Source organism: Equus caballus, chromosome 8, assembly GCF_041296265.1.
Source record: "Equus caballus isolate H_3958 breed thoroughbred chromosome 8, TB-T2T, whole genome shotgun sequence".
NCBI classification, from domain to species: domain Eukaryota; kingdom Metazoa; phylum Chordata; class Mammalia; order Perissodactyla; family Equidae; genus Equus; species Equus caballus.
Window position 1 is genome coordinate 101,959,478 of NC_091691.1, and position 19,738 is coordinate 101,979,215.

Genomic DNA, 19,738 nt, shown 5'->3' on the forward strand with positions numbered 1-19,738 from the left:
ACAAGAGATGACAGCAGATGCCCCCAGGGACAGCCCAGACACTGGGATTCTCAGGCCAGCTTGAGGACTGTGCTCCCTGGGGAGAGGTAAACAGCCTTGGAGTGAATGGAAACTATGAAGAAGAACCAAGTGGAAATTTTAGAACTGCAAAATACACTCAGTTAAGCAAATTCACTGAAATTTGCCAGAAGGACCCCCAGTAGAATGGTGGTGACGAGGAAAGACTCAGTGAAGACAGAGTTACAGAAATTACCCTGAAGAACAGCAGGAAAACAGTGGGGGAAATGATCAGAGCCTCAAGGACGTCGGGGTCGATATTAGAAGTTTACCGTTTGTGCCATGGAGTCCTGAAAGAGGGGAGAAAGGTTGGTGTGGAAAAATAATTGGAGAAATAATAGCTGAAAACCTCCAAAATTTGACGAAAGGAACATATTTACCACTTTCTGATGCTACAAACTAGTTTGGTCTTTGTAGAATTTCATCAGAACGGAGTCACGTATGTGCTCTGCATCTCACGCCTGGTCGCCTCTTCCCCTGGGGTCAGAGCAGGCTGTGTGGACGAGACCACAATTGAGGAGGCCCTGAGGAGTGGTGGAGCTCCTTTTTCACGTGTTTGGTGAGGGAGTATGCCAACTAAGGCAGAGGAATGCAAAGACTAAGGTTGTCTTTGGGGGGTTTATGTGGGTAAGCAGCCTTCCTACAATTACATCTCACAAAAAGTCAATGTTAGAGAATTCTGTGTCTTAACACAGTGTTGTGTTGTGTTTTAGGAGGCAGGTGGCTCTGCAGTTGCTGTCGTGAACTTCCAGATATCTTGAGAGAATTAGCACGTATCGGCCTTTAGAAAAAGACGTTGAGATTGAAGATTATATGTGAAAATCACATCGTAAGATTAGGGGAGTGAAACAGGGAGACGTGTCGTAGTTTGCTTCTCAGCAGTCAGTGGGAGAGCGGGGGCTGCAGTGCGCATGGCCAAGGGCGAGTGAATCGTCAAGAGCAGGCAGCTTTCCTGGGACCAGGTGCCAAGACTGCCTCCTCATGGAAGGCTCAGAGCCCTGGGGACCAGGAGAGCAGTTCCTCAACTGCCACCTTCCAGGCCCAGTGCGGCATGAAGAGCAGACCTCGCTTGGTGTTGAAAGCCTTAGTGAGCTTGGGCAGACCATGCCATGGTTAACTTCAGAGGAGAAATTTCCCTTTACTGTGTCTTGGTTCTATCACGAGAGAATGTGGAACACTGAAAAGAATGGCTGGGATGTTTGTTCCTCTGGCCAAGGAAAGAAGTACATTTACACTGGTTCCAAATACCTTTTAGGTGGCATCATTCCAGGCTTAATAGAAATTTATTCCCTGCGGCTGGAGATTAGAAGTCTTGTCATTGGTCACTTGAATGGTGGCCTTTTTAAAGGAGGTGCTGTGTTGAGTTATTTAGAATAATTTGTTCACAGGCGTTTCTGCACATCCGTCCCTCACCACCTGACTCTTGATTCTTCTGGAGTCACCAGGATTCAGTTTCTCCATCTCTGATCTCAGCCAGCTTTTATAGTACGTTCATTTCTGCAGGGACCGGGTGGGCCAGATGCCCTCTCTTCACACCTTCTTATAAAACAGCAGAATGGTGGGAAAAGGAAAGAGCTGGCAGCAGGGCTGGAGTGAGGCCTGAGGCCCATGTGCTGTCTCCCCACACCCGACAGGGCAGCCGGGCGAGGTGGCTGCTGCCCCTCCTTGCCGCTTGTCCCTTCTCTGCCTCGTGCCGATTCCATTTCTTCTCTCCTGGTTCTCCCTCTGCCGCCGACATCACTCCGTGGTCAGAGGCTGTGACGAGTTTTTTGAATTCTTCCTAACCCTGCATCTTCCAGGTAGCTTGATGGGGGCGTTTCCAGTAGGGTTTGATGCTACCCACGTTTGCCCTCAATTTGAGAGATTTCAGTACTTAATTCAGTATAAAATGGATTTTGTTTTTCTCTTCACGTGATTTTACAATATTTATCTCAGCATCTTTAAATAATATTCATAAAGTGAATAGTTCATTCCGGATTACTCTTTTTCGAGAAGTGCAAAGTTGCCTTTTTATAAAAGGCGGCCCTGGAAAGGTGTGTGTCATTCTCAAGCAGATGCTTTTCTACGAGTGATGCAGAATGAGGGAGTGCTAATGTAAGCATAATTTAGGGAAGGTCAGATTTGTGTGCCCGTGAGTTTAATTTGACTGTACGAAACATTTCTCTACATCTGAACAGCAGAATGAGCATGCACACTGGTTAGCTGCCCGCCAGACTCTCAGTGCTAACATGTGGGTTGAGCCCTTGCAGCCTGGTGTACGTGTGCCTCTCCATTAGCCCGTGGAGGTCACCCCGCCATCTCTGAGGTGCTGTGATTGTGTGCTTTGGCAATCAAATTTAAAATAACTGATTTTTATATTCCTACTTTGCTCTCAACAAGGTGTGATGGAGAGTTGAGGGCCTTAAATATTTTCAGGGCAAAATTTAATGGAATGTCCTAATAGCAGTTTGCTTATCAAAATAGAGTGAGTACAGCCCATTAATAGACCAGCGAAGGGGCCGGCCTGGTGGCGCAGCGGTTAAGTTTGCACGTTCCTCTTCAGCTGCCCGGGGTTCACCAGTTCAGATCCCAGGTGCAGACCTACCCACCACTTGGCAAGCCACGCTGTGTCAGGCGTCCCACATGTAAAGTAGAGGAAGATGGACAGGATGCTAGCTCAGGGCCAGTCCTCCTCAGCAGAAAGGGGAGGATTGGCAGCAGATATTAGCTCAGGGCTAATCTTCCTCAAAAACAAAAAAATAAACCATCAAAGTGTAAATGCAATAACTTCTTAGAATTAACTAGATGCTTTTTTTGAATGCTCTCAGTTTAGGAGCAAACCTGATAAGACGTTTTACGTTTAAAAGTCTTGTGATGACCTAATGATGCGGCTACCACTTTATTTAATTAATTGTCAATTAAAATGTTTCTATATTTTAATTTGTAAGGTCAGTGTGCGTTTGTTGTTTCTTAAACTACATGTTGATGTATTAGAAATTGGAGGCTGAATGATTTAAAGGAATTGACACTGACATGAGCTCTTTGGGTGTGACTGATGGTTTCTCGTCAAAGCTGCACTGTATTGGGTGCTCTCTTTAATTTAATCAGAGATTTTTTTAAAAACCAGCCAGTCTTGTTTCAGTGCCTTATTCATGGTGTCCCGTGTCCTCGCAGTCTGTTGTGGTCCATTCACTCGCAGAGAAGTTTATCAGTCCTCTCATAGGCCCAGCAGGGGGTGGACTGTGGAGGGTGCCGACTGTGGGGACGGGTCCAAGAGCCCCACAAGCAGCTGCGTGGGGCACACGTGCACCGGGAGGAACAGCTGTGCAGGACCCACGTGCACCTGGGAGGAACAGCTGTGCAAGACCCACATGTACCTGGGAGGAACAGCTGTGCAGGACCCATGTGCACCTGGGAGGAACAGCTGTGCAGGACCCACGTGCACCTGGGAGGAACAGCTGTGCAGGACCCACGTGCACCTGGGAGGAACAGCTGTGCAAGACCCACATGTACCTGGGAGGAACAGCTGTGCAGGACCCATGTGTACCTGGGAGGAACAGCTGTGCAGGACCCACGTGCACCTGGGAGGAACAGCTGTGCAGGACCCACGTGCACCTGGGAGGAACAGCTGTGCAGGACCCACGTGCACCTGGGAGGAACAGCTGTGCAGGACCCACGTGCACCTGGGAGGAGCAGCTGTGCAGGACCCATGTGCACCTGGGAGGAGAGGCTCTGCAGGGCACACTTGCACCTGGGAGGGAACAGTTGTGCAGGGTCATGTGCACCAGGAGGGGCGTGGGGAACTTAGGAGCTGAGAGGCCGGCAGGGGATGGAGGGTGTGCGTGTGACCCTTTGTAGTAGGAGCTGCAGTGGGTCCAGCCTTTGGGGAGGTTCCTGGGATACCAGCGAGCGGGCAGTGTTCTGACCCATTGGGAGCCTCCCCACTCAGAGCCCCTTGGAAATGGGTGATTCCATTGGAAGAAGGCACAGTTCTCATGAGTTAAATACAGCATCTGACAGCCTTCACTTCCTTTATGTGTTTTCTGGAGTTAGCTGAAAACCCGGTCTTTCTCAACTTCATGTATTTTTTAAATTTCACGTTTAAACAGCCATTTCATTCCTGTGGTTCAGAATTCAAAAGCCTGAAATGTGAACCTCTGTCCTCTGGTTCCTTCGTTCTCCTCGCTCCTGCTGCCTGTTCGTTGCTTCTCTCTGTCCCTGTCCTTGCTCGTTGACCTCAGCATGTGGCCAGGGGCCTGCGCCTTCTCTCCCATGACTTTGTTCTATTGCCCTTACTTGGCATGTCCCTAAATGTTTCAGCCTAGGGTCTGTCAGAGAAAACAAGCCCCATCTAGTGCGTCTCCCAGGACGTGGCTGGCACCCTCCCAGACTGCAGGGCTCCTCCTGGAGAGCAGTCATCATGGCGTCTCTTTGACCTTGAGCATTTTGAGAGAACGCCTTCATTATTCACCGTAAAATCTGTTAGTGTGCTAGAGATAAAATGCCTGTTAGGGTCATGCAGCAGGAAGTGACTGTCAGGCTCTCTGCGTGGCCTGCACTGGGGTCACACTCAGGGTTGCAGGCCCCCAGCAAGATGCCACAGAGGAGGGGCAGCCTGGGCCTTTCCTCTCTCCATTGTCCATGCCCTGTGCCTCACTTGCGTCCCTCGGTGCTGTTTGTAAGGCTCGGTCTAACTGCAGACCTCAGTGCCGGGGCCTGAAGCAGGAGCAGACACGTAGCCTGAGCAGAGGTTGTGCTGGAGGCGTGTCTTCATCAGCGATGAGAAGCAGAGTCTGTGCAATCCGCCGTGGTGTTGCCATTCCCTTGGGGGAGGGGAGGCGATTCCTTAGAATCATGTTACGTGGATTCTTTAGGAAGTTGATCTGTAAGCATGCTGACTCTTGGCCCTTTGTCAGGTGGATGACATCCTAGGAGAAGGCAGCGATGACAGCGACAGTGAAAAGAAGAAGCCGGAAGAGCAGGAGGAGGAGGAACAGGAGGGGGCACCTCAGCCCAGGGAACCCAAGGCCCCGGGGGCCCACAGGGGGCACACGCTCGAGTCGACATCATCCAGCGAGAGGAGTGCAGCGGATGGCCGGGGGCCCAGGTGAGGGCGGGCCCAGGTGAAGGTGGACTCAGGGGAGGGCGGGCCCAGGTGATGGTGGACAGGCAAGTATGCAAGTGAGGGCGGGCCCAGGTGAGATGGACAGGCAAGTGCACAGGTGAGGGTGGGCCCAGGTGAGGGTGGGCCCAGGTGAAGGTGGACTCAGGTGAGGGCGGGCCCAGGTAAGGGTGGACAAGCAAGTGCACAGGTGAGGGTGGGCCCAGGTGAGGATGGACAGGCAAGTACGCAGGTTAGGGTGGGCCCAGGTGAGGGTGGACAGGCAAGTGCACAGGTGAGGGCAGGCCCAGGTGAGGGCGGGCCCAGGTGAAGGTGGACTCAGGTGAGGGCAGGCCCAGGTGAGGGTAGACCGGCAAGTGCACAGGTGTGTGCAGTCAGGTGCCCGGGTGAGGGCGGGCCCAGACTTGGGCGGGCAGTCTAGTGCACAGGTGAGCGGCCCCTGGTGAGGGCTCGCAGGTGTGAGGCTGCAGGCTGCATGCTGCCCCTGGGAGTGCCAGGCACCGTCTGTGTTTGTCAGCACACTCTTGCTGTTAGGTTGCATCTTCCCAGCCCCCTTCCACACGTCGTCGTAGACTGTAATGTTTGAGTGCATCGTTGTCATGGGCAGCAGTGGGTGGGAGGAGAAACCTGAGGACATCTGTGTGTGGTCCTGAGAGGGCAGAGGTCACTCTTGTCTGCTTCAGGAAACATTTAAATTATGTAACAGATTCTTCAAACTTGTAACATTTTCAGAATATTACATTCATGCTGACGTGGATTTTTATTAAACTTTTTATGATTTCCGTTATTAGGCAGATTTAATTTTTCCCCTTCACAAGGTGCTTTGTGTCTCTTACAAGTGTAACACACACAAGTGTAACACGTAGACAGTTGTGACCCACAATGCCTATCCAGCCACGCACGAGTCTCCCGGCCCTCATCCCAGGTCACGCTGGGAGGGCCCCTGGCTCCTATGTGTAACCAGCAACCCAGGCCCCCAGGCCCCAGCGGGAGCAGGAGCAGCATGCCATGTGCCTCTGCGCCCTCGCTGTCCACAGACAGCAGGCCTGGGTGACGCCATCTCCATGTCATGGTTGCCACCAGCTTTTCCATGTGTGTCAGTAGCCTCTGCTGGTGAGCATTTGGTTGCCTCCAGACCTTTGAGTGTCTCAGACCACGTAGCAGTGAGGACTGGATCCCGCGTCTTCTCACACCTGCAGGGATGCGGGCGGTGTGGGTGTCAGCAGCGCTGTTGCCCTCGTCCTTTCCTCCCTCGGTGCTGACAGCGTGATCTTGTTGTCATGGCTGTAACGTCTGTTCCTGGATCAAGTGGGCGCCACAGCGCTGCTCCCTTCGCAGGCCCTGTTGTCTTACTTGGCTCGATAATTACCCCGGCGCCTGTTTGCTCGTTCTCCTCTTTTCTGCCTCTGAGTCTCCCACCCCCAGTCCCTTGGTTCAGTCCTCTAGGAAGTGGCAGCCGCCTTCTCAGCCGTATGTGCCCTGAGCCTCCCTCAGAGGGTCCCCAGCACCCAGGAATCCCTTCGCTGCCTCTCTGGCTTACATCCCGTTTCCTGGCTCCAGGGTCTTTTTTTGTTGTTCTCTCACTTTGGTCGAGTACATCTTCCAGCAGCATCCTGGAAGCAAAAACACCTTGCCTTTCATTAAATGGCTTCGCCTTATCCACGTCTGGTTGATAGCAGGAGGCACAGTTCTCAGATGGGATCCCTTCCCTCAGAATTCCAGAGGCTCTGCTCCCCTGGCACACAGCTTCCCGTGATGGGACCCGCGCCGTGTCGAGTGCCTCTTGGGGACTGGGGAAGTCTACGTCTCGTCCTTGGTGTTGGGACATGTTTGGGTGCCAGGCTGTGGGGTTGTTCCCTGGCCATCCAGTTGTCTCTGTCTTGCCCTTCACCAGGGCTGCCCCTAAACCCAGCCAAACCTCTGGTGTGAAGAAGCCTTGTCAGTGCGGGCTGGCAGGACCACCAGCAGTAGGAGCAGGAAGCACGAGCTGGGTCTCGAGGGTCTTCTCAGCCGCCTGGCCGTGGGCGAGTCACTGAAACTCCTGCGTCTGTTTCCTCGTCTTGACACGAGTGTGACAGCGATGCCATCTCAGGGCGGTCGCGGGAGTCATGCCGTGAGTTGGTGCCAGCACGGATGGCACACGCAGCGGGTACTCACCCACTGCTGGGTCTGATTTTACCTGGGGGCTCTTTTCTTTACCTGCTGAGTCCATTCACCGCCTGTCTGGTCTGACTGCTAAGCCCTTCTGTAGGTGAATGAACAGCGTTTTTACAAAGGTATAGCTTACTCAGGCAGTTCAATTACAAAACAAGATCAGGCCAGAAATTTCAGCAGCAAATGGAGATAGAACTTAGGCAGTCGTTGTTCCATTTGTGGGAATTACACAGAGAACATGGATGGATAGCAGCTGTGTAGTTTCGCAAGAAGGCACACACGGCCCCTCAGGGCAGTCACTCTGTGCTCACCCGTTGTGAAGCGTGACTTTCCAGCGTTGTTGAAATGCTGGAAAACTGTTTTAGGAGAGAACTCTATATCAGTGTTGGGTGATGAGAAGCCTTACATGGTCACTCTGCTCAGCTGTGTTCATCTCTCTGCAGGCCCCATTGGGGTCTCTGATGGTGCTCTGAGGAAGGGACCTGAGGAGCGGGCCCTCTGAGGAGGCTGACTCCCCACATGCTCTGAACCCCTGGTAGCGTGCTGGCTGGCTGCCAGTAACAGGACGTCTTCTCACTGATTGGCAGCATGCTCTGGTTGTGAAGTTTTTAACCTGATGTTGTTGTCTCTATCAAGTGAAAAGAAAGAAACTCAAAGCGTTTTTCACTTAGACTCAGAAATGCCTGACCGGAGCCCGTAGGGCCTGTGTCCCCTGGTGGGATGGCAGTGTACACAGGACACTCAGTGGACTGAGACTGAGTGTGACGCAGAGCACAGGGTAACATCCTGCTTAGACTCAGAAATGCCTGGCCGTGGCCCGCAGGGCCTGTCTCCTGGTGGGACGGCAGTGTACACAGGACACCCAGTGGACTAAGACTGAGCTTGACTCAGAGCACGAGTTCACGTCCTGCTTTGTCTCTGGTTTTACTGAGTTATCTGCCCACAAATGAAACAAATCAGGACTCTGGAAAAGACCCTCAGTTGTGGACTGGTTTAGGTGCTGCCATTCTGACCGGGATAGGTGGAACAGCACCGTGTGCTTAGTCCTAAACTCTGGGCTGTCTGCATCTCTGTTTGCAGCCCTGCACAGTGAGCTTCCAGCTCAGAAGTGTAACCTGATGTCGTGGAGGGCGTTCTGAACAAAACAAAACAAAAGGATGTTCTTTTGGCACCAAGAAGCTTTCATGGGGTTGCCCTGGGCTCTTGAAATCCTCCAACTGTGACAGTGGGGGGTCAGGCGGAAGTTGAGGCATCAGCCCAAGTGCCCGTGGTGGGCATTGTAGAGAGCCTCTCCCTGCTGTCTCCTCGCCATCCCAGTATGCCACTGTTTCACCTCGTGTCTGTGGATGTGACTTTGGTGATTTTAGAATTTGAGGTCAGACGAATGGAGCACCCCAGAGTCTGCTCAGACCCCATCTTTTACCTCCTGCAAAGCTTTCTCGGTTCGTCACCACACCAGCTTGAGTTGCAGTGCCCATTACGGACAGAGCCGTCAGCCCCGGTCCTCCCTGCTTTTCTTTGCATCTGCATCTGCGTGTGTGCGTGTCGCCAGCCTGGAAGCTGTCATGTTTCTGGGGGTGCCCTGGGGCTCGGCCCTCCATCTGGGGTCGGAAGCGTGGGAGGTGGCAAGTCAGAGGGTTGGTGGTCCTCTAGCTCTCCTTCCTTTCCTTAGCAGGAACTTGGCAAATTTGGGTTTTTGGTTATATTTTACTTTGGCTTATAGTACTAGAACTAGAAGTGTGGATTTTCTGAAACTTTTCACATAATAGTATTTTTATTTAAAATTAAGAGAACATGTTTTGGGTTTTTTGGGTTTGGTTTTGTTTTTCGCATGTGAACATTTAGGTTTCATAGTGAGCTTTCCGTGTGCAGTGACACGTTCCATACTGAAGTGTGGGTTTGGCTTTTCGTGTACATGTCTGGCGGGCAGCACATTCTGCTGATTCTGTTGGGCTGAGCTGTTCTGCAGAATCTTAATATCACTTGAACTTGAAAATGGTTCTTAATGGAAGGAGGAAAGTGACATTTCTTACTTGTCCACCAAGAACTGATTCCTCCTCCTTTCAGATCAACAGCCATCAAATGCCCAGGTTACACACAGCGGCTCACGGGACACCTCTGTTCCTTGTGGTAAATCCCAAAGATGAAAGTCAAGTGTATATTTGAGAAGCATTTGCCCAAAGAAGATATCTCCAAAACGTTTAAAACGCCACAAGAATGCATCCTTGTGCCGCCACCGGCAGGTCGTGAGACAGCAGCATGGAGGCAGCACCCCGAGGTCTCATGTCGGGTCCCTCCCCAGTGAGCGCTTGCTCTGGGCCTGGACGTGGGCGGTCGGCCTGGCTCCCAGAAGGACCTTGTAGTGTGACATAAGACTCTTCCTTCAAGTTGTTTCTAGAGTTAGTGGACAAGTGAAAACAACAGTATTTCATTAACTGCCCAAAACAGGGTACAACGTAGCTGGTAGCTTACGTTGGAGAAGGTCAGAAAGGGAGGGAGGAGTGGTTTGCCACTCATGGTCAGGGACAGCAGCCCACCTCTTCTCCACCAAAGACCCTGCTCTCTAAGTACTGGAGAGCTGTGGTCTGGCCCTGTGACCCGTCCCGTCTGGTGCCGTGGGAGATGAGTAAGGACAATCACTCCATTTTTAAGGATCTGCCCCCATCCCTCCAGCCCTCTCCTCTTCTCATGCAGGAGCGCGGTCAGTGTGTGCTGCAGACGCATGGATGGCCAGGAGGGCTCTCCCGCAGCCTTTGCTCCTCTTTTCCTTCCAGGAAGGTTACGTCAGTTCCCACTCTTGTAGACAAACAAACAGCACTGACGCGCTCGGAGGCTCCTGTGTGTGAAAGTGGTTTTCATGTTGCATGGTCAACCTGGGCAAGATTTTCCTTAATATATTGGGAAATCTGTCATTTCTAGAAACGGAGGCAACATTAAGCTTTGTAACGTTTATTGCCAGAAAGCAAAGACGCTTACGTGGCCAGTGTGGACGGTTGCGGTGCTCGTTTCTTCTTGCAGCTCTCTGCCTTCACCCCAGCAGACACTTAACTCTTAAAACTGGGCAGGAGAGGATTACACATCTTCCGTCTTCCCTGACAGGTGACTCTGGGACTACAGGTACTAACTCAGGGGCGTCAATTCCCCCTTGTGTTCCCCAGGATAGGTGAGAGGTGCTCTTTGTGTCCTGTACGCCTGGTCGGTGCCTTGCTTCTGAGCATCACTGGAGGAGCTGCCCCGCTCCTTCTGCTGGGCACATGGCGTCTCATCTTATTTGTACATCACAGTTGGTTTAGCCTTCTTTTGACTTGTGTTCGATCTCTTGCTGTTAGAAATGGTGCTGTGGCGAACATGCGCGTGTGTTGATCATTTGCACGTGCATGAGTTTATCACTCATAAATTTCTAAAAGCAGAATTGCCAGGTCAGAGGTAGGTGCTTTTCGAAGCTGACAGTTGCTGGCGAGTTGCCCTGCATAGAGGGTTGTACCAACATCCACTCCCATCAGAATGGGTGAGAATGCTCATTTCTTCACACCTTCCACAGCACAGTGTTGATGGCCACATGATGAATAGAAAGTGGTACCACTCTAGTTTTAGCGTGTGTCTCTCTTTATGGGCTGTGCCTGAGCCCAAGGCTGGACCTTCAGAAGCCTCACGCTGTGGGGCAGCCACTTCACCAAAACGGTCCTGCCAGTTGCTAGACACGACAGCAGTAACATGCCCCAGAGGGTAGCCCGGAACCCAGAGTTGCTACAGCATAGTAACTAAAATGTCCTGTTTCCAGCAAAAAAATCATGAGACACACAAAGAGACAGAAGAGTCTGACCCGCACATGGGAAAAAAGCAGGCAAGAGAAGCCGCCTGTGAGGGCAGCCAGGTGTCAGTTAACAGACCGACTTCAGAGTGGCCGTGACAGGTGTGCTCCCGGTGCTGAAGGCAACCTGCTGTAAGAATAGAGGAGTGTGTGGACAGGGTCTTGTCCAGTGTAAGTTCTAGACCTGAGAAGTGTAATGACCAAGTGAAAATTCACCAGAGGGCCCGAATGCAGGTTTGAACTAGCAGAAGAAAGGCTCGCACACCCTTGGCACTTGCGGACATGATGTCATCAGAAGAGTGGAGAGGAAAAGGAGCGGAGTCTTAGAGACATGCGCATTGAATGCACCGGCACACAATGGTGAGCGTGCCAGAGCCAGGAAAGAGGAGAAGGGGCAAAAAAATATTTCAAGAAATAATGGCTGAAACTTCCCAAATTCAATGGAAAACATTAATCTAACACATCCCCAGCGCCAGCCCGTTGGCATAGTGGTTAAGTTCACATGTTCCATTTTGCTGGCCAGGTTGGTGGGTTCAGATCCTGAGTGTGGACCTACATACCACTCATCATGCCAGGCTGTGACAGCATCCCACATACAAAATAGAGGAAGGTGGGCAGAGATGTTTGCGCAGTGACAGTCTTCCTCACACACGAAAAGAACATTAATCTAACACATTCCGAAGCACAGCGAAGTCCGAGTGGGGTGGGCATAGAGATCCACACCCAGACATATCAGAGTAAAGGTGCTGGAAGCAAAGACAAGGAGAAAACCTTGAAATCAGCACGAGGAAAATGGTGCGTTACCCAGAGAGCCCCGTGGGACTAGCAGCTGGCCTCTCTCAGAAACAGCACAGGCCAGAGGCAGTGGGATGGCCCACACGAGATGTCCAAGAGAAAAGCTGTCAGCCAGGAACCCTACATCCTGCAGAACTGTCTGTCAAAATGAAGGCGCGAGAAAGACATTCCCAGGTGAAAACTGAGAATTTGTTGTAGCCAACTCGCTTTACAAGGAAATCCTGAGGGAAGCTCTCCAGTCTGAAAGCAAGGGAAAGCAGACAGAAATTAGATTCCACGTGGATGATGAGGAGCGGCAGTGTAGGTGACTGTCCAAACGGTGTAAATTCATAGCTTTCTTTCTTCACTGAACTGATTTTAAAACCGCTGTATAAAATCACACGTATATAATTGTATCGTTGAGTCTCTAACTTGCAGAAATGTAGTATGTTTGCCTGTGACTGCACAGAGGAGGCAGGAGGAATGAGATGTTTCGGACAAAGTGGTAAATGAGAAGGTTAATATAACAATGCTATGAGTACACACTTGTCTTCTCTCTTCCCTTGGCTTCTTTTTAAAAGACATGAAATTATGTAAAGTAGCATTTACAACGTGGGTTTATAACGTGTGGATAGAACACGTGTAACAATAACAGCACAAAAGGGGAGCGGGACCAGAGCTGCATGGGCACGACGTCGCTCTCTTCAGCTGCACTGGGCTCGTGTAAACCTGGCGTCTGTCCTGACGATGCAAGATCTGCACGGTGGGCCCGAGAACAACTGCCATGGAGAGAACTCAGGAAAAATTGTTCACAGATCTACACTGTCACATCAGCATGTGTTCACCTAATGCAAGAGGAAGCAATGCAGGACGGACAGAGGAACAGAACTGCGGGAGGCGGAAGCTGAGGTGAGATAGCGTACGTGAATTCCAGTGTGTCAGCGACGTAAGGGGACCGATTAGATAACCAAAACACGGACGTCGGACTGGAGAAACAGTGCAGCTGTGTGCCTTGTACAAGAGACAGTGAAAATTCAAAGACAGAAGCAGAGTAAAATGGTGAAATGATATCACGCAGACAGCAGCCACAGGACAGCCAGGACGGTTACATGAATGTCAAAGAGAATGAGAGTGTGATTCGAGGAGTGGAGGACACAGCAGTCGCATGTGTTGTGCTCCCTGCATGAGAGAGCACAGCATACACAACCCCAAAGCCGACACCTGGAGGGACGAGTGGGCAGCCTGACAGCCACAGGTGGAGACTTGGGTTCCCTGCCATCAGCCGTGGAAGGAACAGTGAGGAGGTGGAGAAGGAACAACGTGGTCGACAGCTGCACCCACCAGACCTCTGGAGCACACCACCAGGAAGACCGCCAGGCTGGCCCTGGATCCACGTGGAAGCACACAGGACCCAGAATGGCCAAGTCCATCCTGAGGAGCAAAGTCAGGAGTCACACTCCTATTTCAGAGCTTCCTGTCCATCTCGGTCATCGATGGTGTGGCCTGGCGTCAGGACACACAGAGGTCATGGAATCGAATCGCAAGTCCACAGACCCACACGTCTGCAGACAGCAGGCGTTCTCCAGGTAGCAGACCCCCGGGAGGGGAGAGAACTGACTGGGAGGTGGGAGTGTGTGTGGATGGCCTTCCTCTTCCCACGGGGGGTCAGAAAATGCCTTTGGTGTTAGAAATGGTCCTGCAACATGTAAACTTCATGTGTTTTCAGGCTTTTCAAAAACGGTTGCAACAGGGGCTGGCCCCGTGGCCGAGTGGTTAAGTTCGCGCGCTCCGCTGCAGGCGGCCCAGTGTTTCGTTGGTTCGAATCCTGGGCGCGGACATGGCACTGCTCGTCAGACCACGCTGAGGCAGCGTCCCACATGCCACAACTAGATGGACCCACAACGAAGAATATACAACTATGTACTGGGGGGCTTTGGGGAGAAAAAGGAAAAAAATAAAATCTTTAAAAAAAAAAAAAAAAACAGTTGCAACAGTGTGGTCCAAATAACTTTTCTTGGGAAATGTCCCTCACCGCCCCCACGTTGACTCCTAATTGTGCGTCCCTAGACTTGCGTGTCTGGTGCTACCGCCTGCTCAGGTTGCACGAGAACGAATTTCAGAAGGCAGGTTTCCCTGCACACAGTTCGACGCACAGCGCCCTTACCTTGGTTTGTGAAAAGTCGTCTCTTCGTGATATGCACGTGCATCTCTCTTGAAAAAGTAGCAGAGCTTTTCTTTGACCATCATGACTGGACGTGGCAGGAGCCCGCCTCTGCTTCCTCTCTGCTTCCAGACCTGAGACAGCATTCTGTCCACCCAGCAAAGCTCTCTGCATCCCTTGAACTCAGATGCATTCAACCTAGGTGTGCCCCGTTCAGAATTTCAGCAAAAGCTGCTGATTCAATCAGGTATTTTCTCTTTTTTAAATAATTGCCCATTTTTCAGAGTGAGAGACATTGATTTTTTTTCCAGGTGCTTTCATGTCCTAATAATGTTAGGCAGCAATTCTTACCCTGATTCAGTGTTAATGACATGCTGACCTTCCTGCCCCAAAGCCACGGCTCCCACCCAGAGCCAGCCTCTGCAGAGACGCTGTGCGCAGCCTGGTGCCTGGGAGCCCCTCCCGCCAGCCTCGGGCCTTCTTCCCTGAGGGTTTCTGTACCGTCCGGCTCATAGGTCTAGCTCATCAGAGGTGTTGCTTTCTCAGCTCACATTTGAGTCCGACACCCACTGGCCACATGGATGGTCATTCTGCTGCTTCTCTGGGGCCCTTGCTGGTCTAAGGTTCAGGGCCGTCTGCTTTTTCCACAAATGCAGTCACACACGATGTGGGATGATGACTTGGGTGGGAGTTGGCCACCGTCCTTGGTGCCAGGAGTGCTCTGGCCATCTTGGCACAGCCTAACCTGTGTTTTGGGGGCTGGGATCATGGGGCAGGTGGGGGGGCTCCCCTGCAGTTCTCCCCATGCCCACCAGCACAGAGCCTCTGCTGCATCTCCATCCTCCCGAGGAGGAGAACATTGCTGCACTATGTAGGCCCCTGGGTATCTGAGAAATGACCCAGTGTGCTCAGCACTCCACGTTGCTGTTCTGAAAGAATACACGCCTGTCCTTGCACACACATACTCACACTTGAAACGAGTCTCATTAGGTAAAATGGTAACCGTACCACGTGCAATGCTGGTACTGTCTTTTTCTTTCTGCCAAAAAAACCAAGCTGGTTGTAACCAGCAATTTGGAAAATAAATGCTTTATGGATTCTGTTTGATTCTCATTGGTTAGATGCTGGTATAAAATACTAATGTGTATATTTGCCATAGTTAGTAAAATCGTCGTATGTCTTGCTGGATGGCAAACCTCAGGCTCTAGTCCACGTGTGCTGTGACAGCAGTGTGTGCAGAAACTGGCGCATCAAGGGAGAAATCGATGTGTGTATTATGTGTGTTTATATTCGTGTTCTTGCTTTATTCCACCTTGAGTTCAAGATGATTTTCCAAGCTTTAAATTTTCCCCAAATTAAATCTGCTAGCATTTCTCTATGGAGCTGCAGTTGGTGGTAAAAACAAAATCTAAATGTTGCATGTTGTGCTGAGAGGAAATGGAGCTGGTATCGATTACAGGCATTTATTAACCGTGACCTGCAGCCGTCTGTTTCCAATTTTTGAGGTAATTTTTAATTACTAAAATCCAATTGTGTTGTTAGTAAAAATGTCATACTCCCAACATTAGCCGGGAGCCCAGGTTTTGCCCGCTGTTAGTCAAGCTCTTTCTCGCTTTATCACGGAAAGGCTGAGATGGATGGCTCAGCACCAGGCACTGTCACCGAGGGCTGCCGGCCACCCTCTTTCCGTCATCTGGATCCGGTGGCCCCCCCCCACGGGAATGTGGGACTTGGGAATGAGGCACGGCCCCCTCAGAGGAGCCACAGGTTTGTCCTGCCTTGCTCCCTTGTCAAGTCATAGAAACTGGTGTCCCAGAAGACGACCCCCTGTTTCAGGGACTCCTTCCCCTAGTGAAGTGCATGGTCATTCTCTGAGCGTGAGCTGCCGCCTGCATATGCCGCTGGGTGGGGTCTGGCCCAGCCGCGAGGACTTGACTGTTAACTAGAGTCTCACTGAGCCTCTCCTCTCCTCAGTGGGAGTCATGACGCCCACCTAAGGGATTTCTTGTGAAAATTGAAGGAAATAGCGCCCCGTGCAGCTAGCACTGAGAACACAGTGTTGTTAGCATGGTCTGTACAGGGCCGTGTGCAGCAGGTCCTGCCCCCATGTGGGCTACACGTGAGCACCAGGACTGGCCACTTCCACCTCAGACATTCTCCAAAGGCAACTGAAAAGACCTTCAAGAAGGGTTTTATCAGCCCCGCATCCTTGGCATAAGTTGGCCATTTTGGAGGGTGTAACTCAGGGGTCTGTAACTCCTCCTCCACCGCCTTCCCCCGTCCTGCTGAGCTGCTTGTCTTGCCTTCGGGAGTGCCTCATCTTCCTCCTCACCTCCACCTCAGCCAGCGAGCGCGCCCTTCCTCTGCCTGGGGGGCCTGTGCTCTTCCCCTGGTGGCCGCCCTGAGCGTGACCACAGACTCCTTAGGTGTGTTCAGACGGGTGCTGTTCGTTAACTTGGCCGCAGCTTTCTTGTACCCTAAGGTTGTGCCCGAGGTACTCAGGTCTGTTCCTGCAAGGCCTCAGCGTCCACACAACAGCAGCTCCGGCTTTTTCCTGGACTTGGAGGCGTTCCTCACTGACCACAAGAACTATCTGTCTGTCTTTTTTTGCCTTCAAGTTCTCAAACAGAAGAGATGGAAGGAAACCTGAATGGGAGCCAGGCTTTTGTTGAAAAGCAATTTCTCTGTCAGGAAGTGAGAAGTTACTAATGCTTGTTAGTCACTAAGAGCTTGCTGCTGTGGTAGCCGGAAGAAACACTCAAGTTCCTTGACGGGGCTGGCACATCGCAGTTGCTTTAACTGTTAGCAACAGCTGAGAACACCGAGCTCTTCCTGGAGTGAGTAGCTGACAGAGTCAGGAGACACGAGTAGCCATCACATTCCCACCGCACTCTCTGAAGCTGCAAGCCCGGGGCCAGGCTGCAGGCCACGTGGACGCAAGGTTCCCCAGAGACGGGTGCAGCCCATGTTTCCTGAGTTTTCCTAGGTGAGAACCAGGAACCTGAGTTCAGCCACTCAAGAGCACTGATGTGTTTGATAAACCTCTGCCCACTCACAGCACCTGAGCGGCTAGGACGTGCCCCCACGCTGCAGGCCTCAGGGCCTGGGGAGGGCTGGTGGTATGTGTGCAAGTGACCTGCAGTTCTGTTCTGAGAACCTGCTCTTTGCTGCACGTGGATGTGTACACGTGTGTTATCACTGCACACACATGTGACCCACACTTCTGTCCCCACAGCCTGCTCTTTGCTGCACGTGGATGTGTACACGTGTGTTATCACTGCACATGCATGTGACCCACACTTCTGTCCACAGAGCCTGCTCTTTGCTGCACGTGGATGTGTACATGTGTGTGTTATCACTGCACACACCCACATGACCCACAGCTCTCTCCTTAGGAGGCCTGGGAGCTGACTCTTCGCTGGGCAGAGCCCGTGGAACATAGTTTTTATTGGGGTTGCTTGCAGTAGTATGAGCAAGAAAAATACCCTTTCATGTGCCACTTGACATTCTTACATGAAGCATCTTTTTTAGCTCATCCATCTGTGTGTCGTAGAAATACGCCCTTATTTTTGTCACCACCCAACAAAGGGAAAATCACCTAAGTGGTTTCAGATTAATTATGTCACTATCTTTGTTTGTTTTAGAAGCTTTGCTGAGTTATCTGACAGTGGGGGGCTAGGTTCTCAGGGACATGCCTGCTCCAGTTTGGCTTGACCAGGAATTCCAGTCGAGATTTGTGAGAGAGCCTGGCAGACGGGCGCCTGGCACCTGCTGTGCAGCCCACATGCCGCGTCCAGACGCAGCATCAGTGTGCCAGCCGTGGGCGTGCTCTGGCCACCAGCTTGGTCGGTCTGTGGTCCTCCCAGAAGTGGGGCACACGGAGCACACGGCTCCTGCCTTTCCCAGGGGCCCAGACCCTTTGTGCCTTCCCAGCTGGCCCTGCCACCACCCATGCCTCTCTGTCCCCTCCGCCCTTCTTGGTGGCCCTGGAGCTCCAGCATTGGTGCCGTCTATTGTGAGGGCAGGACCAGGCCCCTGGCTTCCTGGTGGTGCAGGCTGCAGGGCCCCTCCCTGAACCAGGTTCATGCACCCGCCCACACAGGCTCCGAAGAGAGGCCCTTCAGGGTGTATTTTCCCTTCTTCTCCCTCCCACTCCAGGGCTGTGCTAGAGCTGGACCCGAAGCCAGGTGGGGCCGCTCCCTCAGCTCAGGCCAGACCAGTGGCCGTCCTCTCCTTGGGGACTTAGCGCTCAGCCCCCAGCCCAAAGGTGATGTCAAGACTCGGAGAGATGGGAAGCAGTCTCTTTGCTCCTGAGTGCTGCTGGGAGGCCACAAGCCAGGGGGTGACAGCGCATGCTGGCTGTTCAGCTCAGGTGCTCTCCAGCAGACGGCAGGTCCAAGCTCACACTTGACTCCATTGTCATGAGATCAGAAGAGGGTGGGACAGCCCTCACCTGAGTGGAGACAGTGCTCTTGCCGTTGACGTGGTCATTCTCACCCTCTGCAGGAGGCAGTGCTGCCATCCTGGTTTTAGGATGAGGAGGGACGCCCACCTGCAGTTCACAGCCAAGGAGCCTCGTTGGCAAACGGCCTCCTCCCCCTTGGCGGGGCGGGGGGGCAGAGGACTGGGGTCTGGGGAAACATATCGGTGAACTCTCTCATCCTCGTGCCTCTTGATGTTCCTCTGCTTCTGCAAGTCGTGTGATAAAGTAGAATGGTGTTGAAATGGAGACGTGTCGGTATGCCCAAGGGCAGGCCCAGTCCGCCCACTCGCCCCCCTGGGGTTCTGTAATAACCGTCATTAGCAGTGACGCTTAAGAAAGAGAGCTTCACCTACTCCATCTCAGATGAAAGTAAGTGACTGAAAGTCACATTCCGTCAAGCACATGCCGCAGAGGCGCTCACTCTCACTCCTCTGCTGGGACCTCGCTCCCCTGGGCTGGGGCAGCAGAACTGAAGAGCGGGACACAGCAGTCACCTGTCCGGTCTCAGCTCAGTGCCTCGGCTCGGTGTGGTCAAAGATGCTGCTGGAGGAGCCAGCATGCACATCAGAAGGGACGTTCTCAAGGGGCAGGGCGTTTACTTAGAGCTCCGTAAAAGCGTGTGTTGAGTCATTACTGGGCACCGAAGCACCTGTTAACAATACATTTGAAATCAGCCTGTGTGTCATCCCAACGCTTGCTCTGCGTCCACTGCAGCCCCACCTCCCGCCCGACACCCCCTCTCCAGACCAGAGCTGCTGGGTCAGCCTCTGGGACACAGAGGGGCTGGCTGCATCTGAGGAAGTGTCTATTTTAAGTTTCAGTAGGTGGTGTTAGACTCACTTCCAGAGACCGTCTCAGCGCGTGCTCCAGCTCCTGGGTCCTGGCCCTGTCCCCACGCCCAGCTGGCCTCTCCTTCTGACTTTTGTCCACCTGAGGAGTGAGGTGTGAGAGCTCACCGTGACCTCAGTTTGCGTTTCCCAGTGTCTCGTTCAGTGTTTCTTGTCCATTTTGAATTTATTCTTCTGTCAGTTGCTTCTTTCCAGTTTGGGGGTGTTTCTCCCCATTGGGTACTTATGTCTTACCACTTTGCAGAAGCTCTTTTTGTATTATGGTCTGCGGTTGTGTGTGTCCCAGTCTGTGAGTAGTCTTCCCCATCTTGTGTCTGTCTGTGACTTTGCTATCGTGTCTTTTGCCAAA

The 19,738-nt window shown here is 52.2% G+C and overlaps 1 protein-coding gene across 5 annotated transcripts in view; it reads left to right on the top strand.

The window, feature by feature from the left end:
- The window catches only part of CTDP1 (CTD phosphatase subunit 1), an 83,292-nt gene that overhangs the window by 59,656 nt on the left and 3,898 nt on the right, over window positions 1-19,738 (top strand). For 3 of the 5 annotated variants that reach the window (XR_011441647.1, XM_023648028.2, XM_070275878.1), the window contains one exon: window positions 4,953-5,143. The exons of the other annotated variants lie outside the window; for them this stretch is intronic. Coding sequence is in view for 2 of the 3 variants with exons in the window: in XM_023648028.2 (XP_023503796.1) it covers window positions 4,953-5,143 (191 nt within the window). In the remaining variant the exon portion in view is untranslated. The remainder of the gene's footprint in view (window positions 1-4,952; window positions 5,144-19,738) is intronic. 5 annotated transcript variants of the gene reach the window in all.